This window comes from Rhinolophus sinicus, chromosome X, assembly GCF_036562045.2.
Source record: "Rhinolophus sinicus isolate RSC01 chromosome X, ASM3656204v1, whole genome shotgun sequence".
Lineage (NCBI taxonomy): Eukaryota > Metazoa > Chordata > Mammalia > Chiroptera > Rhinolophidae > Rhinolophus > Rhinolophus sinicus.
This window is the reverse complement of record NC_133768.1, coordinates 37,095,376-37,114,112: the sequence shown is the minus strand read 5'-3', so window position 1 is coordinate 37,114,112 and position 18,737 is coordinate 37,095,376. Positions and strand designations below refer to the sequence as shown.

At 33.5% G+C, this 18,737-nt stretch overlaps 1 protein-coding gene across 11 annotated transcripts in view; it reads right to left on the bottom strand.

Moving 5' to 3' along the window:
- KDM6A (lysine demethylase 6A) overlaps positions 1 to 18,737 on the bottom strand; it is a 197,577-nt gene that overhangs the window by 20,536 nt on the left and 158,304 nt on the right. For all 11 annotated transcript variants that reach the window (XR_012493466.1, XM_019717929.2, XM_019717926.2 and 8 more), the window contains 8 exons: positions 15,207 to 15,336; positions 13,671 to 13,776; positions 12,830 to 13,035; positions 10,756 to 10,820; positions 10,606 to 10,680; positions 9,940 to 10,088; positions 3,020 to 3,134; positions 156 to 343 (listed from right to left, as the gene is read on the bottom strand). Coding sequence is in view for 10 of the 11 variants with exons in the window: in XM_019717929.2 (XP_019573488.2) it covers positions 156 to 343; positions 3,020 to 3,134; positions 9,940 to 10,088; positions 10,606 to 10,680; positions 10,756 to 10,820; positions 12,830 to 13,035; positions 13,671 to 13,776; positions 15,207 to 15,336 (1,034 nt within the window). In the remaining variant the exon portion in view is untranslated. The remainder of the gene's footprint in view (positions 1 to 155; positions 344 to 3,019; positions 3,135 to 9,939; positions 10,089 to 10,605; positions 10,681 to 10,755; positions 10,821 to 12,829; positions 13,036 to 13,670; positions 13,777 to 15,206; positions 15,337 to 18,737) is intronic.

The following is an 18,737-nucleotide window of genomic DNA, read 5'->3' as shown; positions in this document are numbered from 1 at the left end:
GAATTTAATTTCCTGTACTTTAAATGACATTTTTATTCAAGGAAACACTCTTCTTCCAATTTTTGGTGAGTTATATTCCAAGAAAAAAAGAATAGACCTATTAGATACAATCCTTTATAAATTAAACTTTTTTTTTAGCATATTCTTTAAAATACCTGTAAGTGGACCAACATTCCAAGCAATGTTGTTGCACCAGCCAATAGCCTGAACCCAATGAACAGTGCCTGCATTTATCCAGACCAAATCTCCGGGTCGCTGAATAAACCTATACACTGGAACATTTGCTTCATAAAGATCTTCAAGGTTGGGCCACCAAGAACCCATTAGGAAATTCAAATTATTTCTGAAACAAGAAAAAAATAACGCAAATGGATCAAGTACTTTAATAAGCTCCTTATAAAACTAGAAGACAATGTTAAGTTTTAAAATTATGCTCATTCACTGCATTGAAACTTAACTGCTTCTGCAGTAAGAACTGTTGTACGTAAAGTAAGCAAAATTTATTACAGTTAATAAGTATTAGATGACTTATTGAAAGATCAGTATTATTACCTTGGGGTGATTTTTCAAAGATCCAAATGAAATCCAAACCTACTTTTTAAGTAATGCTTATATATATTTTAATTTCACTTCACTAAAGACTATTTTGATTCATTGAACCCTTCTCCCTGGAGTACCTAGAAATCTCTAAAAGATAAATGGAAGGTGGAGCTGACATCAAGTCATTTAAATCCATAAAAACGAAAACTATGGCAGATAAAGTACTAGGAACTTCTATTTCTGAGGGAAAGTAGGAAACAGAGGTGGTCTCTACTGCTATTCTGAATTCTAAGCAGGAAAGGGGACAGGATGTCAGTCTCTGTACGATTTTGATGACTGGTTGACTAAAACCAGGCAGTTGAAAAAACTTTTATCGAAAATGAACAATCATACACATGCATAATAACCACCACCACCGATATACTTTGGAAACATTCTACAGATCATATTACTAAGTTTTACTTTACAATGCAGCTTCTTCTCATTCTACTTCATCATGATACAATATGAAGTATTTTTCAGACTACATAACAACTTTTCCTATAAAAGAATTTTGTAAAAATCAATTAACTACTTTAGATTTTACATTTTGGGGAAGGAAGAACTCGCAGAGTGGAAACGTTCCTTTCCTTAAGACCTAAGAAACAAACTTCACTTTATTTCTGTGTCTTGTGCTAAAGGATATATGATAAAGTGTAACTTTAAATTATTTTCATTGATTTAAATATCTTTTTCTTTTGTCTAGATCAAGGGTTGGCAAATCCAGCCTACTGCCTGTTTTTGTAAATAAAATTTTTTTATTAAAACATAACCATGCCCTTTCATTTACATATTATACATATATGACTGCTTATGTGCTGCAATGACATAGTAGTGACAGAGATCGTATGACCTGCAAAGCCTAAAACATTTATTATCTGGATCTTTATGAAAAAAGCTTACCAACCTCTACCTCTATCTAGATGGAATCTTAAGTCTTATTTTTTTTTCCTTAAAAAATGCAAGGCTCTTGAAAGTCTCAAACAGAATGCCAATGGTAGCCTAATTGCAAGGGGATAGGATTGGCTTACTGTTTGTGATAGGGTTAAGTAGATAAAGTCCAGAAAAAACTTGCCAATAAAGCAAAATACAGCTACAAACACCAATCCTAGCTCTACTTCACCCATGTGTTGCCGCCATATAATTGGTGAAAAACAAAAAGGCAAACAAGCAACCAAGTAAGCAAGACCAAATTATCAACCAATTAAAAAAAACAAAGAAAAAGAAAATTAAACTTACAAAACAGGAAGCACCCTTTTAAATCCATTCAAATGAATGGTTATTTCAAGAAAGACGTTATTTAAAACCATAAAACAAACTACTGACATCGTCAATACCAGTCAATATCAAAATCAACAATCCTTATGTAAAACAAAATTATACTTAAATGCTGAGGTAGCAAGTGCTATTTCTGCGACTTAGTTAAATTTACCTAACCCTACATGCTAACTTGATATTTTTATTATTCCCAAGTTCAAGCTTTTTAGACATCATCTTCCTATTCTAATTATCTCTGTTCCCAGGTTACCTCTCAATTTAGACAGGAATCCCTACTTAGAAATAATGAACATGTATCACTGTAATGCAGCTGCAATAACATACTCTCAAAGTTTAAGAAATAAAAATCTTTCGGTAGCAGAATGGAGATTTTCTGTTCTTTCTCTGCTACTACCAGGCTGCTGGTCCATCAAAGCAAGTACAGATTAAAGTTATTTAATCAGAGCATTTGAAACTTTAAAATTCCACATCTTACATCAGTGAGAGTAAGTCTCTTACATCAGTAAGAGAGTAAGTTTCCATTTAGACAAATAGTTAAGTTTAAACCAATGAAAACAATTCCAAGGTACCCTTTAGCACAAGAAAGAAATAATTGAAGGCTATTTCTAAGATTCTAGGAATGGAGCACTTCCACTATGTGAGTTCTTTCAATTATTAAAAAAATCTGCAATAGTTGATTAAATTTTATAAAATTCCTTTATAGGAAGTTACCAAAGTAGTTTTAAAAATAAATTATATCATGATGATATGGCAAAAAGTACTGTGTTCAGCTTGAGTTATTAACAACCTATAAGGGTGCTCAATTATCGAATCCCTTCCACTTTTAAAACCATTTATAGTAAAACAATTTTTCTTGAAATACAGATCTTTCACATGAACAAGTATTTATGTATCAACTGTTTAATTAGCTTAATAAACACTCAATTTTTCTATCCTCTAAATTCAAGACTATTACTATTGGATGAAGTGGTTCAAGGCACCTTTAAGAATTCCCAGTAACACAAAACAATAGGCTTGGAACCAAATCATTTAAATGAATTTTCTGCTGAATGGTAAGTGAAAACTGGTTACATGCATTAGGACATCCAGCTTAGTAAGTTGTCCTTTACAATTACTGTTTTTGAATAATTATGTTTAAAGAAAATTTAGTTTGGAAACCTACTTTTCACAGAAATCATTCAGAACACCCCAGTAACCTTCAGGAACAACAAACCATTCACAGTCACCTGGACCAATATTTATGTTAACTGAACAGAAGTTGTTATTTTCTTGATGACCTGAAATGTAGAAAGAAAAACAAAATCAGCATACTATAAATTCTACAGAAAATGTGTCTTTAGAAATGAAACTTTAGAAATGTTCAACAGAGAATGCTGTAGTGGTATTTAGTTGTTCAGCATTTTTGTGCCAAGTCTAGTTTTAGAGCCGAGTTTGGTCAACTTCTAACTTACACAGTTACAGCCTCTGTGGAAGGCAATCTAAATCATGGTTAAAAGCTTAGGTTCTAGAGCCAGGCTAGTCATTATGTGAATCTGGACAAGTTGTTAAATCATTCTGACTCAGTTTCCTTATATACAAGACTAGATAATAATGACTCCAATAAATCACTGTGTTGTTTTGGGGATCAATGAATAATGACTGCTTCAAACAGTACCTAATATATGGTAAGTAATGAATGTTAGCTGTTATTGATATCATTACCACTTCTTTCTAGTGAACTAACCCCCATTTCTCAGAGATAGTATTAATTAGGACATCAGTAAAGAGACAAGAAGTCTGCTTTTCAAAATGTACTGCATGAGTGGTATTGACAAAAATGGCAGAGCAGGGAACTCTTCAGAAACATCAAAAAGACAAACAAACAAAACAAAAACAAAACATAAACCAAAACAAAACCAAAAAAAAAACCTTGTAAAAACTGTCAGAAGCAACTTTCCCAGAACTCTGAGTGACAGTCCAAGTTTATAGCAGCCAAGTGAATTCTTGACCAGAGGAAAGGCAACTTAAACATGGTAGGAGTTTTTATTTCATAGCAGTTTAACTTACCTTATTTCCCACCCCCACCACTGGTGTGGTGGTTGACTTCAAAACAGCCTGTGTTCACAGTGTTAGTGTCCCTGGCTTTGGAGGGAGCAGAGTGGATCTTGTTTCCAAAGAACTGTGTTTTTCTGTTTTGACCTGACTGGAGTTTCCCCAAAAGACAGAAGGGGCTTCTCTTTGTTTCATATACCTCAGAACTCTATCAGAAGTGTTTCAGTGGAGGAGTTTCCCCCAAAACATTGAGAGACAAATAAACTTACGCTAATGGGGAAAAACAAACAAACAAACAAACACCCATAATAACAACAACAACAAAATACGCAGTTGGGGCAAACAACAGACATGCAAAGGCTAGGGAGGAAAAGCTGGGGAGTGAGACTGGGGGTGGGGGTGGGGTGGGAGGGAACAAGCGCTTTGACAAGTTCCTGTGTGTATTGGAGAATTCAGAAAGCCACACGCTTATCCAGGACAGGACACATGTTCAGAAAAACACTAAGACTAAATGAGCTTTAACCTCTTGTTGATCTTTAGGCTCAGCTCTAAGCTAGGAGGTGAAGGTTACAAGTAGAGTTGTAAATGACATGGCTAAGTGTAGGAGTGACTCAACAAAGACGCAATCTGCAAAGACCTGGAGAATTCTTTTTTTCCTCCCCTTTTCTTTCTGTTCTTTTCCCCATTTTTCTTTCTTTTTTTAAGTACCAGACATTTAACAAAATCTCTATCAGATCACTGGCTAACTGCTCAGATAATGGAAGGGAGACTTGAGTGACCACACACGAAAAGGAATAGTTTTTGTACAAGTAGTGTAGAAAAGTCACTAAGCAAATAGACAATTGTAGCTCACAGTATGCAACAACATACCATGCAGAGGTAGGAGAATCTGATTTCTGTAATTGCTACATTATAATATTCAAAATGTCAAAACACTAGCAGAGCAGTACTCTAAAGGAACAGACTTCAGGGACCACATCCTACAGAGACTCTGTACAGCCGTTAAAAAACACACTGAAAACGCCAGTTTTCAACAAAAAATTATGAGGCAAATGAAGGAAGAAAGGGAGGAAGGGAAAGAGGAAAGGAGGAAGGGAGAAATAAACAGATTATCAATGAAGAGACAGAAATTATAATACCGAAATAAAATTTTGAAGCTGAAAAGTATAACTGAAATAAAAAATTCACTAGTAGTGTCAATAGCAGATTTGAGCAGGCTAAAGAAAGAATCAGCAAACTCGTAGATAAGTCAAATGAAACTATCCATTCTGAGAAGAAAACAGAATGAAGAAAAATTAAGAGATCCTAAGAGACCTGTTGGACACCATCAAAATACTAACGTAAGCACTGTGGGAGTCCCAAACAAAGAGGAGAAAAGAACAGTAAGAGAATTTCAAGAAATGATGGTTGAAAACTTTCCAGATTTGACAAAATACATGAATCTACACATCCAAGAAGCTCAAGGAACTCCAAAAAAAAACTCAGATACACACCCAGACACATAATCAAACTGTAGAAAGCCAAAGAGAACCTTGAGAGCAGGAAAGAAGTGATTTGCCACAGACAAGGGATCGTCAATGAAATTAATAGCTGATTTTGTATTAGAAATCATGGAGGCCAAAAAGCAATAGGATAACACATTTAAATTGCTGAAAGAAAAAAAAACTTATTCAAGAATTCTACATCTGGCAAAACTAATCTTGAAAAAGGAGAAACTAAGACATTCCCAGGTAAATAAAAGCTGAAGGAGTTGTCAGCAGTCTATCTGCCCTACAAGACATGCTATAGAGGTTTTTAAGGCTGAAATGAAACACTAGACAATAACTCAAAGTCCTATGAAGAGATAAAGAACTACAGTAAAGGTAACCACGAAGTTGGGAGACTAACACTTCCCAATTTTGAAACTTACCTCAAAGTTACAGTAATCAAATTAGTGTGCTATTGGCATAAAGACAGAGATATATTAATAAATCAATGGAATAAAAATTCCAAAAATAAACCTATACAGCGATGGTCAACTGATTTTCAACAAGGGTGCCAAGACCATCCAATAGAGGAAAGAACAGTCTTCTTGACAAATGGTACTGGGACAACTGGATAGCCATATTTAAAAAAGAATGAAGCTAGACCCTTAGCTCACACCATGTACAAAAATTAACTTAAAATGCATCAATGGATCTACATTAAGAGCTACAACTATAAAAATCCTAAGAAAATATTGGGATAAATCTTTTATGACTGTGGATTTGGCGATGGTTTCTTAGCTATGACATCAAAAGCACAAACCAAATAAAAAAATGGATAAACTGAACATCAAAATTAAAAACTATTGTATATCAAAGGAAACTATCAAGAGTGTAACTACAGCCTACAGAAGAGGAGGAACTATTTGCAAACCATGTATGTGATAAGGGATTACTAAACCCAGAATATATAAAGAACTACTACTATTCAACAACAAAAGGACAAACTACTCAATTAAAAAATGAACACAGAGGGTAAGGGGGGCGGGGGAGTAGATGAGGGTAAAGGGGATCCAATATATGGTGACGGAAAGAGAACTGACTCTGGGTGGTGAACACACAATGTGATATATAGATGATGTATTACAGAATTGTACACCTGAAATCTATGTAACTTTACTAACAATTGTCACCCCAATAAACTTTAACAAAACAAAACAAAGAAACAAACAAAGGACTTAAACCAGGGGTGTCAAAACTCTTTTCAACGTTTTTTACCAAGGGCCATATGCAGTAAAATACACAAAGAGCCGGGCCACTCACTCGAGGTGAAGTACGTATTGCCTCACCTAGTTTATTTAAGTAAACTAAATATATTTTTGGAATTTGCTAGGGGCCAATTAACAACGGACTGCGGACCGTAGCTGGCCCGCGGGCTGCAGTTTTGACACCCTTGACTTAAGCAGACATTTTTACAAAACAGATGTACAAATAGCCAACAAGCACATGAAAAATCAAAGAAACCACAAATGAAAAACCACTTTACATCCATTGGGTCAGCCATAATAAGATAAAAAAACTAAAAATCATCAGTGTTGGTAAGGATGTGGAAAAACTGGAGACTTGGTATATTGCTGGCAGGAAATGTAAAATGGTGCAGCTGCTGTGGAAAGCAGTTTGGCAATTCCTCAAAAAGTTAAACATACAAATGCCATGTGACCCAGTAATTCCAATCCTAGGTATATAACCAAAAGTACAGGGAATAGGTATTTTAACCAGTATTTGTACACAAAGGTTCATAGAAACACTATTCAAAATAGCTGAAAATTGGAACAACCCAAATGGCTATCAACTGATTAATGGATAAACAAAATGTTCTATCCATACAATGGAATATTATTCGGCCATAAAAAATGAAACACTGATACAACGTAGATGAACCTCAAAAACATGGTAAATGAACGAAGCAGACAGAAAAGGCAACACACTGTATGATCCCATTTATATGAAAACATCCAAACAGGTAAATCTATAGAGCCAGAAAGCAGAATACAGTAAGCCCTCACTTAAATGTCGTCAATAGGTTCGCAGAACTGCAGCAAAAGGACATATAGTGAAACCAATTTTACCATAGGCTAATTAATATAAACAAGAGTTACAACAAAATTACATTGACTGAAATGTTGCTATATGATTTAGTGGTTGCCAGGGGCTGAGGGAAGGAGGAAATGGGAAGTGACTGCTTATCGGGTACAGGGTTTCCTTTTGGGTTGATGGAAAAAAAATGTCTTGGAACTGCACAGAGGTGATGACTACATAGCACAGTGAATAACTAAATGCGATTGAACTGCACACTTTAACTGTATGTGAATTTTACCTCAATAAAGAAAAATGTAGCCACTCTCACCACACCCTGAGTCTTTTATATATTACAGTATAATGTGAAGATGGTACTCAATACTACAACTGTTTCTTACCACAGGTAGATAGCTGGGACTGTCCATGAGATGGACTCTACATAAAATTTAGCTTTAATTAAAATTAGAGATGCTGGGACTCTACTATCTAACTATAATCTTTTAGCGTAAAGCCTGAAAACATCTCTATAGTTGAGAACATACATGACTGATCATAACGTCCAGTAAAGCAGGTAACATTTATTTACCTATGTAACTCCAGGAACAGTGTTTGCCCCATAAAAAAGTATCCAAAACAAACTTTAAAAAATTGAACTGAACTAACAGTTTAAGGGTCAGCTGTATAACACATCTTCTAAGATTGAGTTGTCTAATATGATAATCACTTGAAATGTGGTTAATATAAACTGAGATGTGTGGTAACTGTAAAGTACATAGTGGATTTTGAAGACTTAATATAAAAAAAATGCAAAAAAATCCCAATAATGTTTATATCGAGTACATGTTGAAATGATAATATTTGGATATACTGGGTTAAAATTAATTTCACCTATTTCATATTAACATGCCTACTATAAAATTTTAAATTGTATATATGGTTTGCATTGTATTTCTATTGGACAGTGCTACTACCACTAAGGGAATTCTTTAAGGTTCCATAGGACACTTCTGAAAAACTAATGCTTTGTATACAAACAAGCAAAAAACCAAACAGTCTATAGACACACAGTGACAAAGAAGTAATCTATCAAGTTTGCTCTCCCCTTGATTTGTAATGAAAAACTGCAATCCTTTTTATTTGAGGATAATGTTATTTGCATAAAATTCAAATTGGAGAGACGTTTTCAATTGAAATGAATCTTAATAGAACCAATCCAATACTACATACACGAGAAAAACAAAACTCCAGAGAATTCAAATAACTTGCCCAGTATTTACATGGGTGTCTAAAGTGGGGACAGAGTGGGGAACAGATAGGTCTTCTCCTATTTATTCCATAACTATTTTCACATTACCCAACTGTGGATAAAACATCACAGAATTGAGCTTCCAATGGCCTGAGGATAAAAACTAATCCTGGCTGTGCGTTAAAATCCTTTGGGGAACATTTTTTTTTTAAATATTGATAACTAGACCCCAATCTCCAGAGATTAATACACTATATATATTTTTAAAAGCTTACCAGAAGATTCTTATGAGCAGCCAGGACTGGGAACCACTGACTTATGTTACATGCTATCCAGAAGCAAGCATAGGCCTATTTTGAAACAATTCTTAAGCTATTATTCAATAAGAAGGAGACAAAAAAGGAAGCAGTCTGGTTTTCAAACCATGGCTGCTTTAAGTAGCAAACAGAAACACCTGAGGGTGATATGCAACTCATAGGGACTGGTACAGCTAAACTCGCTAACCTCGTTATCATCAGCATATTTCCTAACTGCTAAATATTTTGAACATCACCCTATGAAATTTCATGCTAATCTAAGGTACAACGGAGAAAATGGCACATTAGTGTTAGAATTTTAAGTCTAAAACTAATGTAATTCATTTTAAAATTAAAATAAAAGACCCAGAGAAGGAATGAGACTTGCTAAAAGTGAAAGGCTTAGTTATTGGTCAAGTCCAGACCAGATAACAGAATGAGTCCAGTAATGTGTCCACATCATGTACTTTGTAAACTACACTGCAACCCAGTTAGACAACTGCAACCTATACTTTTTTTAAAATGAAAGAAAATGGAATAGATTAGAAAATGTATTGTTCTATGAAACTTTTGTTGTATACATACATGTGCACTAGGTCATAATATAAAATATATTTTGTATTGTGGTTGTGGTACCAAAAAAAAAAAAGTTTAGAAAAAAACTATAGCCCATCACTCTGCAGTAGATGGAATCAACAAGAGTCTTTTTAAGCCACAGGGACTTATTTTCCCAGCAGTGCTACAATGACCCCTTTTTCCAGATTAAAATGCTATTGTTTCAGGGCTATTCCAAAGGGGAAAAAAATCTTAATCTGAGCCCAGTTAAAGAGTCAAACCTTATAATAGAAATAATCCTTTCAGTTTCATTCATTGTAAATGGAAAGAATCTGGTTCTTTTTTGCATGTTTCACATTTTGATTAATGCCATTTTTCAATTATATGAGATATGTTAGCTCATAAAAGTTACCTGGTGTTCTGCTTCCTGGAACTTTCATGTATAGCTGAACTGTGTTCATGCCCAGTATGGTGTGACCAACGTGGCTTAGAAGATTTCCTGCTGATACGACACGCACAAAAGCAGGAAGTTTAGTCAGCTCATGTAGCTGCAACTTCCACCTGCAATAAAATAACAAATCAAGAGTGAAACCCTGCTACAAATATTTGTGGAAGTTAACCATTTCTTCAAAAACCTTGTGTTCCAATCAGTAAAACAATTAAATCTATAAATACTTTACTTTCACATTGGAATACTTAAATTTTTCCAAAGAAAAATTCCTAATAAAAAAAAATGCATAAAAATTACTGACCAAATAAAAAAAATGACTTCCAATTTTTATAATTGTTGTATAATTCTATTTTATAGGTATATTATTAATCACAAAATATATTATTTAATACCAAATGCTGTGATTGTGTAATTAATATATAGTCAGGGTCTTGAAAATTTACACAAGGGTTTTACGTTAAGAAAATATTTTAACTGCAAAACCTAGCAAAAATAATTTAGCTAAAACTTGTATATCAACTTAGAAAAGTGACAAGCAATGAAATAGAAGAGGAAATTGTAGACAATTCTCAATCTTACAAAGAATACCTCTTTGTATCAGTTCACAGAACAACTACAAAGACTTACTTTTTGTCATCAGACAGGTCAATGTTGGTCCCAAATTTTATGGTTTTAAAGGGTCCTTTCCTCCTCCTCCCAGAACTTAAAAAAGAGAGACAATATTAGAAACATACCTTTTAAACGAAAATACTAAGTGGACAATTAAAAATAACTTACTTATCTGAAGATGTAGATTCACTATCTGAGTGTTCTTTATGGTGACTTCTTTTCTCATTTTCTTCCTAGAGATTGAGCAAAAAGAATTCCAGTTTAGTATTCTACAACCAGCTATCCTTTCCATCATACAAATGAAAAGTTCACATCTAGATTGATGGCATTATCTATATTTTGAAATCAAGGTTTACAGGCCTCTTTCACATGAAAATTTCTTCAAAGAACTCATTAAATAAACACCCAAGAAAAGTCAATGGTATCCAACCTCCTCCATCAGCCAAAATGTTATCCTAAGAGTTCGTCCTTATTAACATTCTTTTATAAGGGAGAATAAACCAGATTCTCATTCCTGTCCCATTTTTCAAGAGGAGAGAAAATTTAAGGCAAGTTGAGAGGCCTAAGAGGTATCAATTATGATTATAAAATTTCTAAGCTAGCAGAGGTACATAAATGCATGTGTATGTAGCTATATATGTATAGGGGTGGAAGGAAAAAAGTTCTCTATTCTTGACTAGGGACAAATGGAAGAAGGTCTTCCTGGGCTAAATCTTTTTTTCACAATGAATTATACATAAATGTTAGAACATTTACATTAGTAAGGAAATTAACTAGTGGATAAATATAGGTACTTTCCAATGCAAATACTACTATTTACAATTTTTGTATCAAAGACATAGTATCTCTTAACACTGTCCTATGATTTCTGAGTTAGCAATACTTAAAGTGACATTTTGGCTTCCTTCCCTTTAAATGTAGTCTCTAAACATTTGCCAAATTTTCCACAAGTAATGTGGTCTATGCCTGCAAAGCACACAAAAAGCCATCCTTTCTTTGGTTATGGATCCATTCCCACTTAAATACTCTGTGTCTTATGATCTTTGTTTTCCAATTCTTCTAAATTTTCCTTTGATGATCTCTGAATCCTACTTATCTATTCTATTCTGACCACACTACTACCATACAGTTGAAGTAGCCCGAAAGTTTGAACCACAGAGATTTATATGGACAATGAATTCACTGCAACTCATGAAAGCTACAGGACAGTTTTCATCAGATGAATTTCTCTGTAGGATATAGGGAGTGGTAGTGAGAAAGGAACACAAGTATATGATTTACAGGTACAAAAGTTGCCTTGATTAAAATGTGAACTCAGGGCAGAATTTTAAACAGATATAAGCAAACCGAATGAACTACAAATTAAAGACTTCCAGGCACATGTTAAGTTTCAGCTGTAGGTACAGACAAGTATTTGAATAACACATTTAATAAACTCATTTTTGCGGATTTAAGTGCACTTTGTGGGAGAATCCACAAAGTTCTCATTACGCTGCTAAAGGATTTTTAGCAATGCTTCATTGCTGAAAGGTCTCTGAGTCTTTTAATAATACTACTGATTACTTTTTCAGTTTTGCTTTATAATTTTCCATGTATTTTGAAATAATTTATGCCTCTCCCTCAGTTTTCTCTTTCAAATTGAGATTGGTAAGAACAACACTAATGATTCCTGGAGGAGTTACCTATCAGATAATACTAACCTGGTAGAGGAGAAAAATGGAAAGGCATAAGATTAGGAACTGTGCAAACATAAAGCAAACTTGAGAATTAGCTTATCCTCCAATATCAGTGCATCTCAGTCAGGGGCAATGTTGCCCTCCAGGGAAATTTAGTATGTCTGGAGACATTTTTGATTGTCCCAACTGGGGTGGGAGACAAGGAGCATGCTAAGAGCATGTAAGTGGGGAGAGGCCAGGGATGCTACTAAATATCCTACAATACAAAGGATAATACCCCACAACTAAGAATTATCCAACCCCAAACGTCAATAATGCTAAGGTTAAGAAACCCTGCTCTAAACAAAAATATCCCTGAGGGAGACATCTCACTAGACAGTAATAAAATTTACTTTATCAACTCACAGGTTTTCTTAGACTTTACTAAGAGCAAACTGGATAGCACTTATAAAATATTTTATGTAACTATAAATTAATGAGATCCTTACAAAAGTGATGTACTCTCTTTCAAAATAAAATATAAAGTACCTCCAAAATAAAATAATCTTCAGGAAGTAAATACATACTCTCAGTGATTCCTGGAAGGAGGAGGCCTGGTACTGTGCATATTTAGCAATTGTAGTATGAGATCGATTACTTTCACAATGCCAAATTTTCTTCGTTCCAGTGGGATCCCAGTTTTCATCTGCTGGCTGTAACAACTGTGTCCTCACCTCTACTGCATGTTCATTGTTAGCTTCCACCAAAGTTTTGGTAGAGAAAAGTCCCAGGTCTTCATAAATAAACAAATGTAGTTAATAAATAAAAATTATACTTGGAATTATATATTTAAAGCGTTTTTTTGGTTGTTGATTTTTTTTTTTTTTTAAAGAGAAAAAGGACAATGTTTCACGATGCTGCATCCAGTTCCTCTACAAACCATCATGCTACCAATAGCGGCAGAATCAAGGGGCCAGGGACTGAAGTTTCACTTACTTATTTAATATCTGCAGGTGCCAGGAACTATTTAGGGGGCAAAGCACTTATCAGTAGCATCAAATTTTACCTACATTTTCATTAAAATTTTCTTTTATTAGTCAACCTAAATCATAATGATATAATTTGACCAAAATAAAAGCTAAATTAAATAACCATTAATAAATCACCAGTAACCAGTATCATCATCGTATCTTCACATTATGGATTAAAGAAGTAATACACTGACACACACTGACACACACACACACACACACTGACACACACACACACACACACACACACACTTACAGGTCTACAGCCAGGAAAATAGTAAAATGAAAATGTGAAAAACTGGAAAAATAAAAAGAAATAAGTTTCTGCCCATACTTCAAAAGATAATAGACAGCAAAAAAAATATACAAACTTTTCCTTTTTCTCATTAAAGCTTACCCAACTTAAGAGCTCCAGCAAGGCCACGTATTACTGTAACAGGGTTGTTTGGATTTGTACAAAATTGATGTAATGGAGGAAAGAAAGCATCACGTTTATTTTCCAACTGTAAAATTAAAACACATGGTTAGACCTCTGGAAAACAGACATTTCATTTAAATATCATGCCAAATTCATACATTGCAATTTAAATAAAGAATGCATCCCATGTGTTGTTATTTCTATTTTATATTTCACAGCATTTTATAACTATGTCTTTTGATACTAACTGTAATTAGATATAACCACATACATTTCTCCTATCCATTATATCTTGAACAAAACACATGGGAGAAATAAAATTTAAACTTCAAAATCAAAATGTTTTACATATTATTAAGCTTTAGGGAAGAAAATCTTAATCACATGCTACAACGTGGATGATACTTGAGGAGACCACATTCAATGAAAATAAGCCAGTCTCAAGAAGAAAAATTGTATATAGTTTCACTTATCTGAGATATCTAAGGTAATCATATTAATAGAAAGCAAAGTGGTGATTACCAGTGGCTGGGGAGACTATGGAAAAGAGAGTTGTTTTTTAATGGGTATAGAATTACAGATTTACAAGATGAAAAAGTTCTAGAGAGATGTTTTGCAACAACGAGAATACACTTAAAATTACTGAACTGTATACTTGAAAATGGTAAATTTTATGTTATATGGTTTTTTAATCACAAAGAAAAAAATCACAACGTTTTTAAAAATATTACCAAAATGAAAGCAAGCTGAAGAGGACCCATACAAAATAAATCTTAATTTTGTACTTTCCCCCTTCAGACCTCAGTTTAAAAGTTTTATTACAGTTCTATCCCAGTGCTTCCCTTACATTCTAAAGGATCAATAAATACTGGTTGGAGGAAGGATTAATTAAACATTTGGCCTCTAGAGGGCGAAAACAGGGCCAAATCTTTAAAACCAAACTTTAAAATTTTTTCATTGGGGTAGAAGTAGGAGGATGGAAGGAAGGAAATGGGGTAGGAAGACTTATTTGGGAGAAAAGGAGTTGCTTTGAACTCTTAACTTCTTACATCACATGTCTAAATGTCCATAAAGTAAAACCAATATGCACTTTTAAACCATCTATTAAGCTTTAATGACATATCTATTATCATATTTTATGTTCTCAAACACTTTTCTTTTTAAGGTAAATAGTACCTTTTTTTAAAGTAGATGTATGAAACACAATGAATATTCAGGTCCATACCACTAGTAGAATGCTGATTTTAACCCAGTTTATTCAAAGAAAGTTATACTTTTATAAGTATTTCTCAGTACACTAACGTAATCACAGTTAACAGCTTAGAATGCAAGTTTTAAATGCTGTAACAAAATCTTTCTGAATACATGTTTTTCCCCAAAAAATATTTAAGCCACTGCCAATAATTTTAATGTTTCCTGAAGGGCATCCATAGTGATTTAAATCAAGATCTTATGAAAGACAAGTAGGTTCAAACACTGGTTTGACTTATTTCTAGTCAGTCAATTCAGACTCACATAAATACTAGGTGTAGGTGGATTCAACTTGTCCTTTGGCAAGGGAGGGTATGGTGAAGATGGTGGTCTTGGAGGTGGACATTTATCCAATAAAATGCTACTGTTAGACAAGCCATTTTTACCTAGATTCCTTAAAAAAAGAAGAAGAGAGAATAAATCAGCTATACATTTATAGGAAAACAATAAAAAATCGTGAATTAAATCCTAATTGAATTACTAGGCAGGTGCACAAATCCATGAGACTTGGATCAGCAAAAAACTAAGAACAATTATTAATTTCAGCAAATACTTAGCTTGATTACTTTATCGTCCATTGAAGAAAAATAACAGAAAAGATACAATACATAAATTATTGATGACATTTATTTTGCTCATAATTTTTCAATTTATTTTTTCACCTGAAGAACACAAACTGCAATTTTCTCTTCAACATCTTTCACCATCAGATTTTTTCAATTAAATGATAAAATAACTTGAAAAAAGTTCTTAGAGAATAAAAACGGAATATGTCTCTCTTCTTACCATATCAGCAATTATAACTAGAATATCTTAATGACAATTTTCAAACCTGAAAACACCTTTACCTTTCTTTTCTCAAATTTGGCAAGAATTTTCTGTGTAACTCTGACTAATAAAATGAAGCAAGACTCCAATCTACTAAATTTTACAGAAAATTATGCCAATTTTTAAAATGAGGTATATAGTTGCTATCCATTCTCTTAACACTCTGTAATTATTACTTACTAGTTTTTGGGGTTTATCCTCCTTTAATGAAGTATTATGTTTGTTAAATTATAAATTCTTAATTTATGGTAGAATTATTCCCAGACTATAATTCTTTTAATTATTCCCAAACTATAATTCTTTTAGTGTAAGAAAAAAAGGTATTTCCAATTTCTTAAAGTCTCCACACAACTCAGAAAATCAGCAAGACAATCTTGAGCTTTCAAATCATTCCAGGTTAATTAACTAACCTAATTCACCTAATTACTACAAGTTCAAAAATAATCAGCACATTAAAACATCAAATACTCTTTAACATTAAAATTTCAGATAAGAATTTGAAAATTGTAATTATGGCTGGGAGTTAAAAACAGTAATTTTACTTACTGAAGAAGGAATTAGCAATTTTTCATCATAAATTGTAGAATACAGGTTGAAAACAAAATTAATTTTCCTTATTTTGCTATGTTTTTGCCAAACTGAAAAAACCTTACAAATCAGTCTGCTTTTGGTTGGCACTAATGAAAACTAAGGCTTGAAATTCTCCTGCTACAACCTTTTGAGATGTTAACACTAAATAGCATCATGGGTGTTACTTTATTTTCTTAACTACAACTCCAAGTAAAAACAAAAGAGCTCATGGCAGGTCTCAAAGAAATGAACTAAGTTTAAAATAACTGACTTAAAAAGAAAAAAGTATGTGATTAGTTATTACAGTGAAATTTTAACTTCAAGGTTAAATACATGAATCTTCTACTCAATACCAGTTTTCCACAAAGCTTGAGTGTCCTGTACATTTTAAAAATAGACATGATACATATAAGCTCTTAAATTTAGATATAAAATTGGTACTAATTTATAAACTCCATGGAAGTAGAAAATACTTGGCTGAGGCTGGCAAAGAAATAATTCAAGAATTATTAAACCAATGCAAGATAAAACATTCACTTGCAATATCCACATAAATCATTAGTTTTCATGCTGAATTGTGTAACTGCCACTATTTAACTTTGGAATTTAAACAAAATATGACTTCGAATACATACAATTTGTTTCTCAGAGCAGGAGACGGATGTACTATATGTACAGTAAATGACTAATATTTTAAGGAACTGGAAGATACGAGCCAAGTATTAAAATTGTACCATAAAAGAGCATCTTGTGCTAATTAAATGTGGCACCAAAATTTAAGCTTCTACAACATTCTGGACGTTGAGCGATGAGACTAGAAAACAGGGTTTGCTATGTTAGCAGAATTCTGCCTCCACCATTTCTACAGTTCTGTAACAATTAAAAGAAGAAAGGCAAATGGGAAAGTACAATGAAAAGTGCAGCTGCCTTTATTTTAAAATAGAAAAGAAAAAGGTGAGGCATGACTAAGGGAGCTGATATGATTCAACAATTGAATGTTACAATCATAATTTTAAACAATAAAAGCAGCAAAGGTATTGGAACTGTCTTTTGATGTATCACACTGACCACTGCAACACTAAGATGAACCAAAGAGTCAGATTAAAAATAACCAACAATTTAAAAGCTCACTATGTGAAAATAAGAGCCTAGTCAGAATCAAACTATATCTAGCAGTTTCTTATTGTATTTCAAACATTGACTCCCTCCTATTGAGGGCAAAGTGAAACAAATAGGAATTTCCCTGAAGGAAGTGGGGAAATTGTATGTATGTAGTTGTCTGTAGAGTGACTATAAGGTTTTTCCACTTAAAAATATACGTTACTCCTAATGCAAAGGACAGAGCTGTGGATAACAGGGATAGATTTTCTCTTCCAAACATGTTAAGTGTCCAACACTGTTTATAATATTTCAAGCCAAATAATGAAACTTTACTATAACAATCCAAAGTAGAGAAAAGTGTTGAAGTTGATTATCCTGTTTTAAACCATTTCTCCCATTTTGAAACTCCCTGTGCAACATAGAGTAGGAGGAAATTAGTCATAGACCAATTATTTAAAATATTGGCTTAAACTTACTTTTAAATTTACCCACATCATTAGGTAGAGAAATGAAAAAGTGCTCTGTAGGTAAACTGATCTATGCTTTAATTATCTGGTTATGAAGCTCCTAGATCAGAGACATTAAGTCTGTTGTACCTATGTCACTTTTTCCTTCTCAGTTCTGGACTCCTGCCTGGTGCAGGACACCATCAACAGAAAATAAATAGTAAACAACATGACGCCTATCATTTGCAATCTTGACTTTCTCTTAAGTCTCTGAAGATTTTTATCTCCAATTTATCAGAGCATTTTTTTGTCTCTTCATTAATAAACTGAGGCCTAGACTTACTGAAATAACCCAAGCAACCTCAGGGGTCTATAGTGTTCTGATGCATCTAGCTACACACACACACACACACACACACACACACACACACACACACACACACGTATATAACTGTAATAAGGCAAAATTGTCTTTAAAGAGTTAAAAGCTGAACATGAAACTATAAAAATGTACACAAAAATTATGAAGTGAATATTTATATACACCTTAAAACTGAGATGGAAGATTACATAATCTTTATTAAGAAATATAATCACATCTAGGTACCCATAGCATTAAGACTTTATTAATGAAAACTTACAGTAACTGCTACTGCACACCATTTAAGTTGTACCTCCATGGAACTCTAACAGTATTCCTCCAGAATACCCTTATACAGTCTATGATGTCAGTTTTGGACTAAATTTTCCCTCATTTTCTAGCAACTGTCCTGAGTCTACAGAGAGTAGAAGATGGAAGATCCTGATCCAGCAGAGTAGCAGCACCAATATCTAAGAAATGAGACAGGCC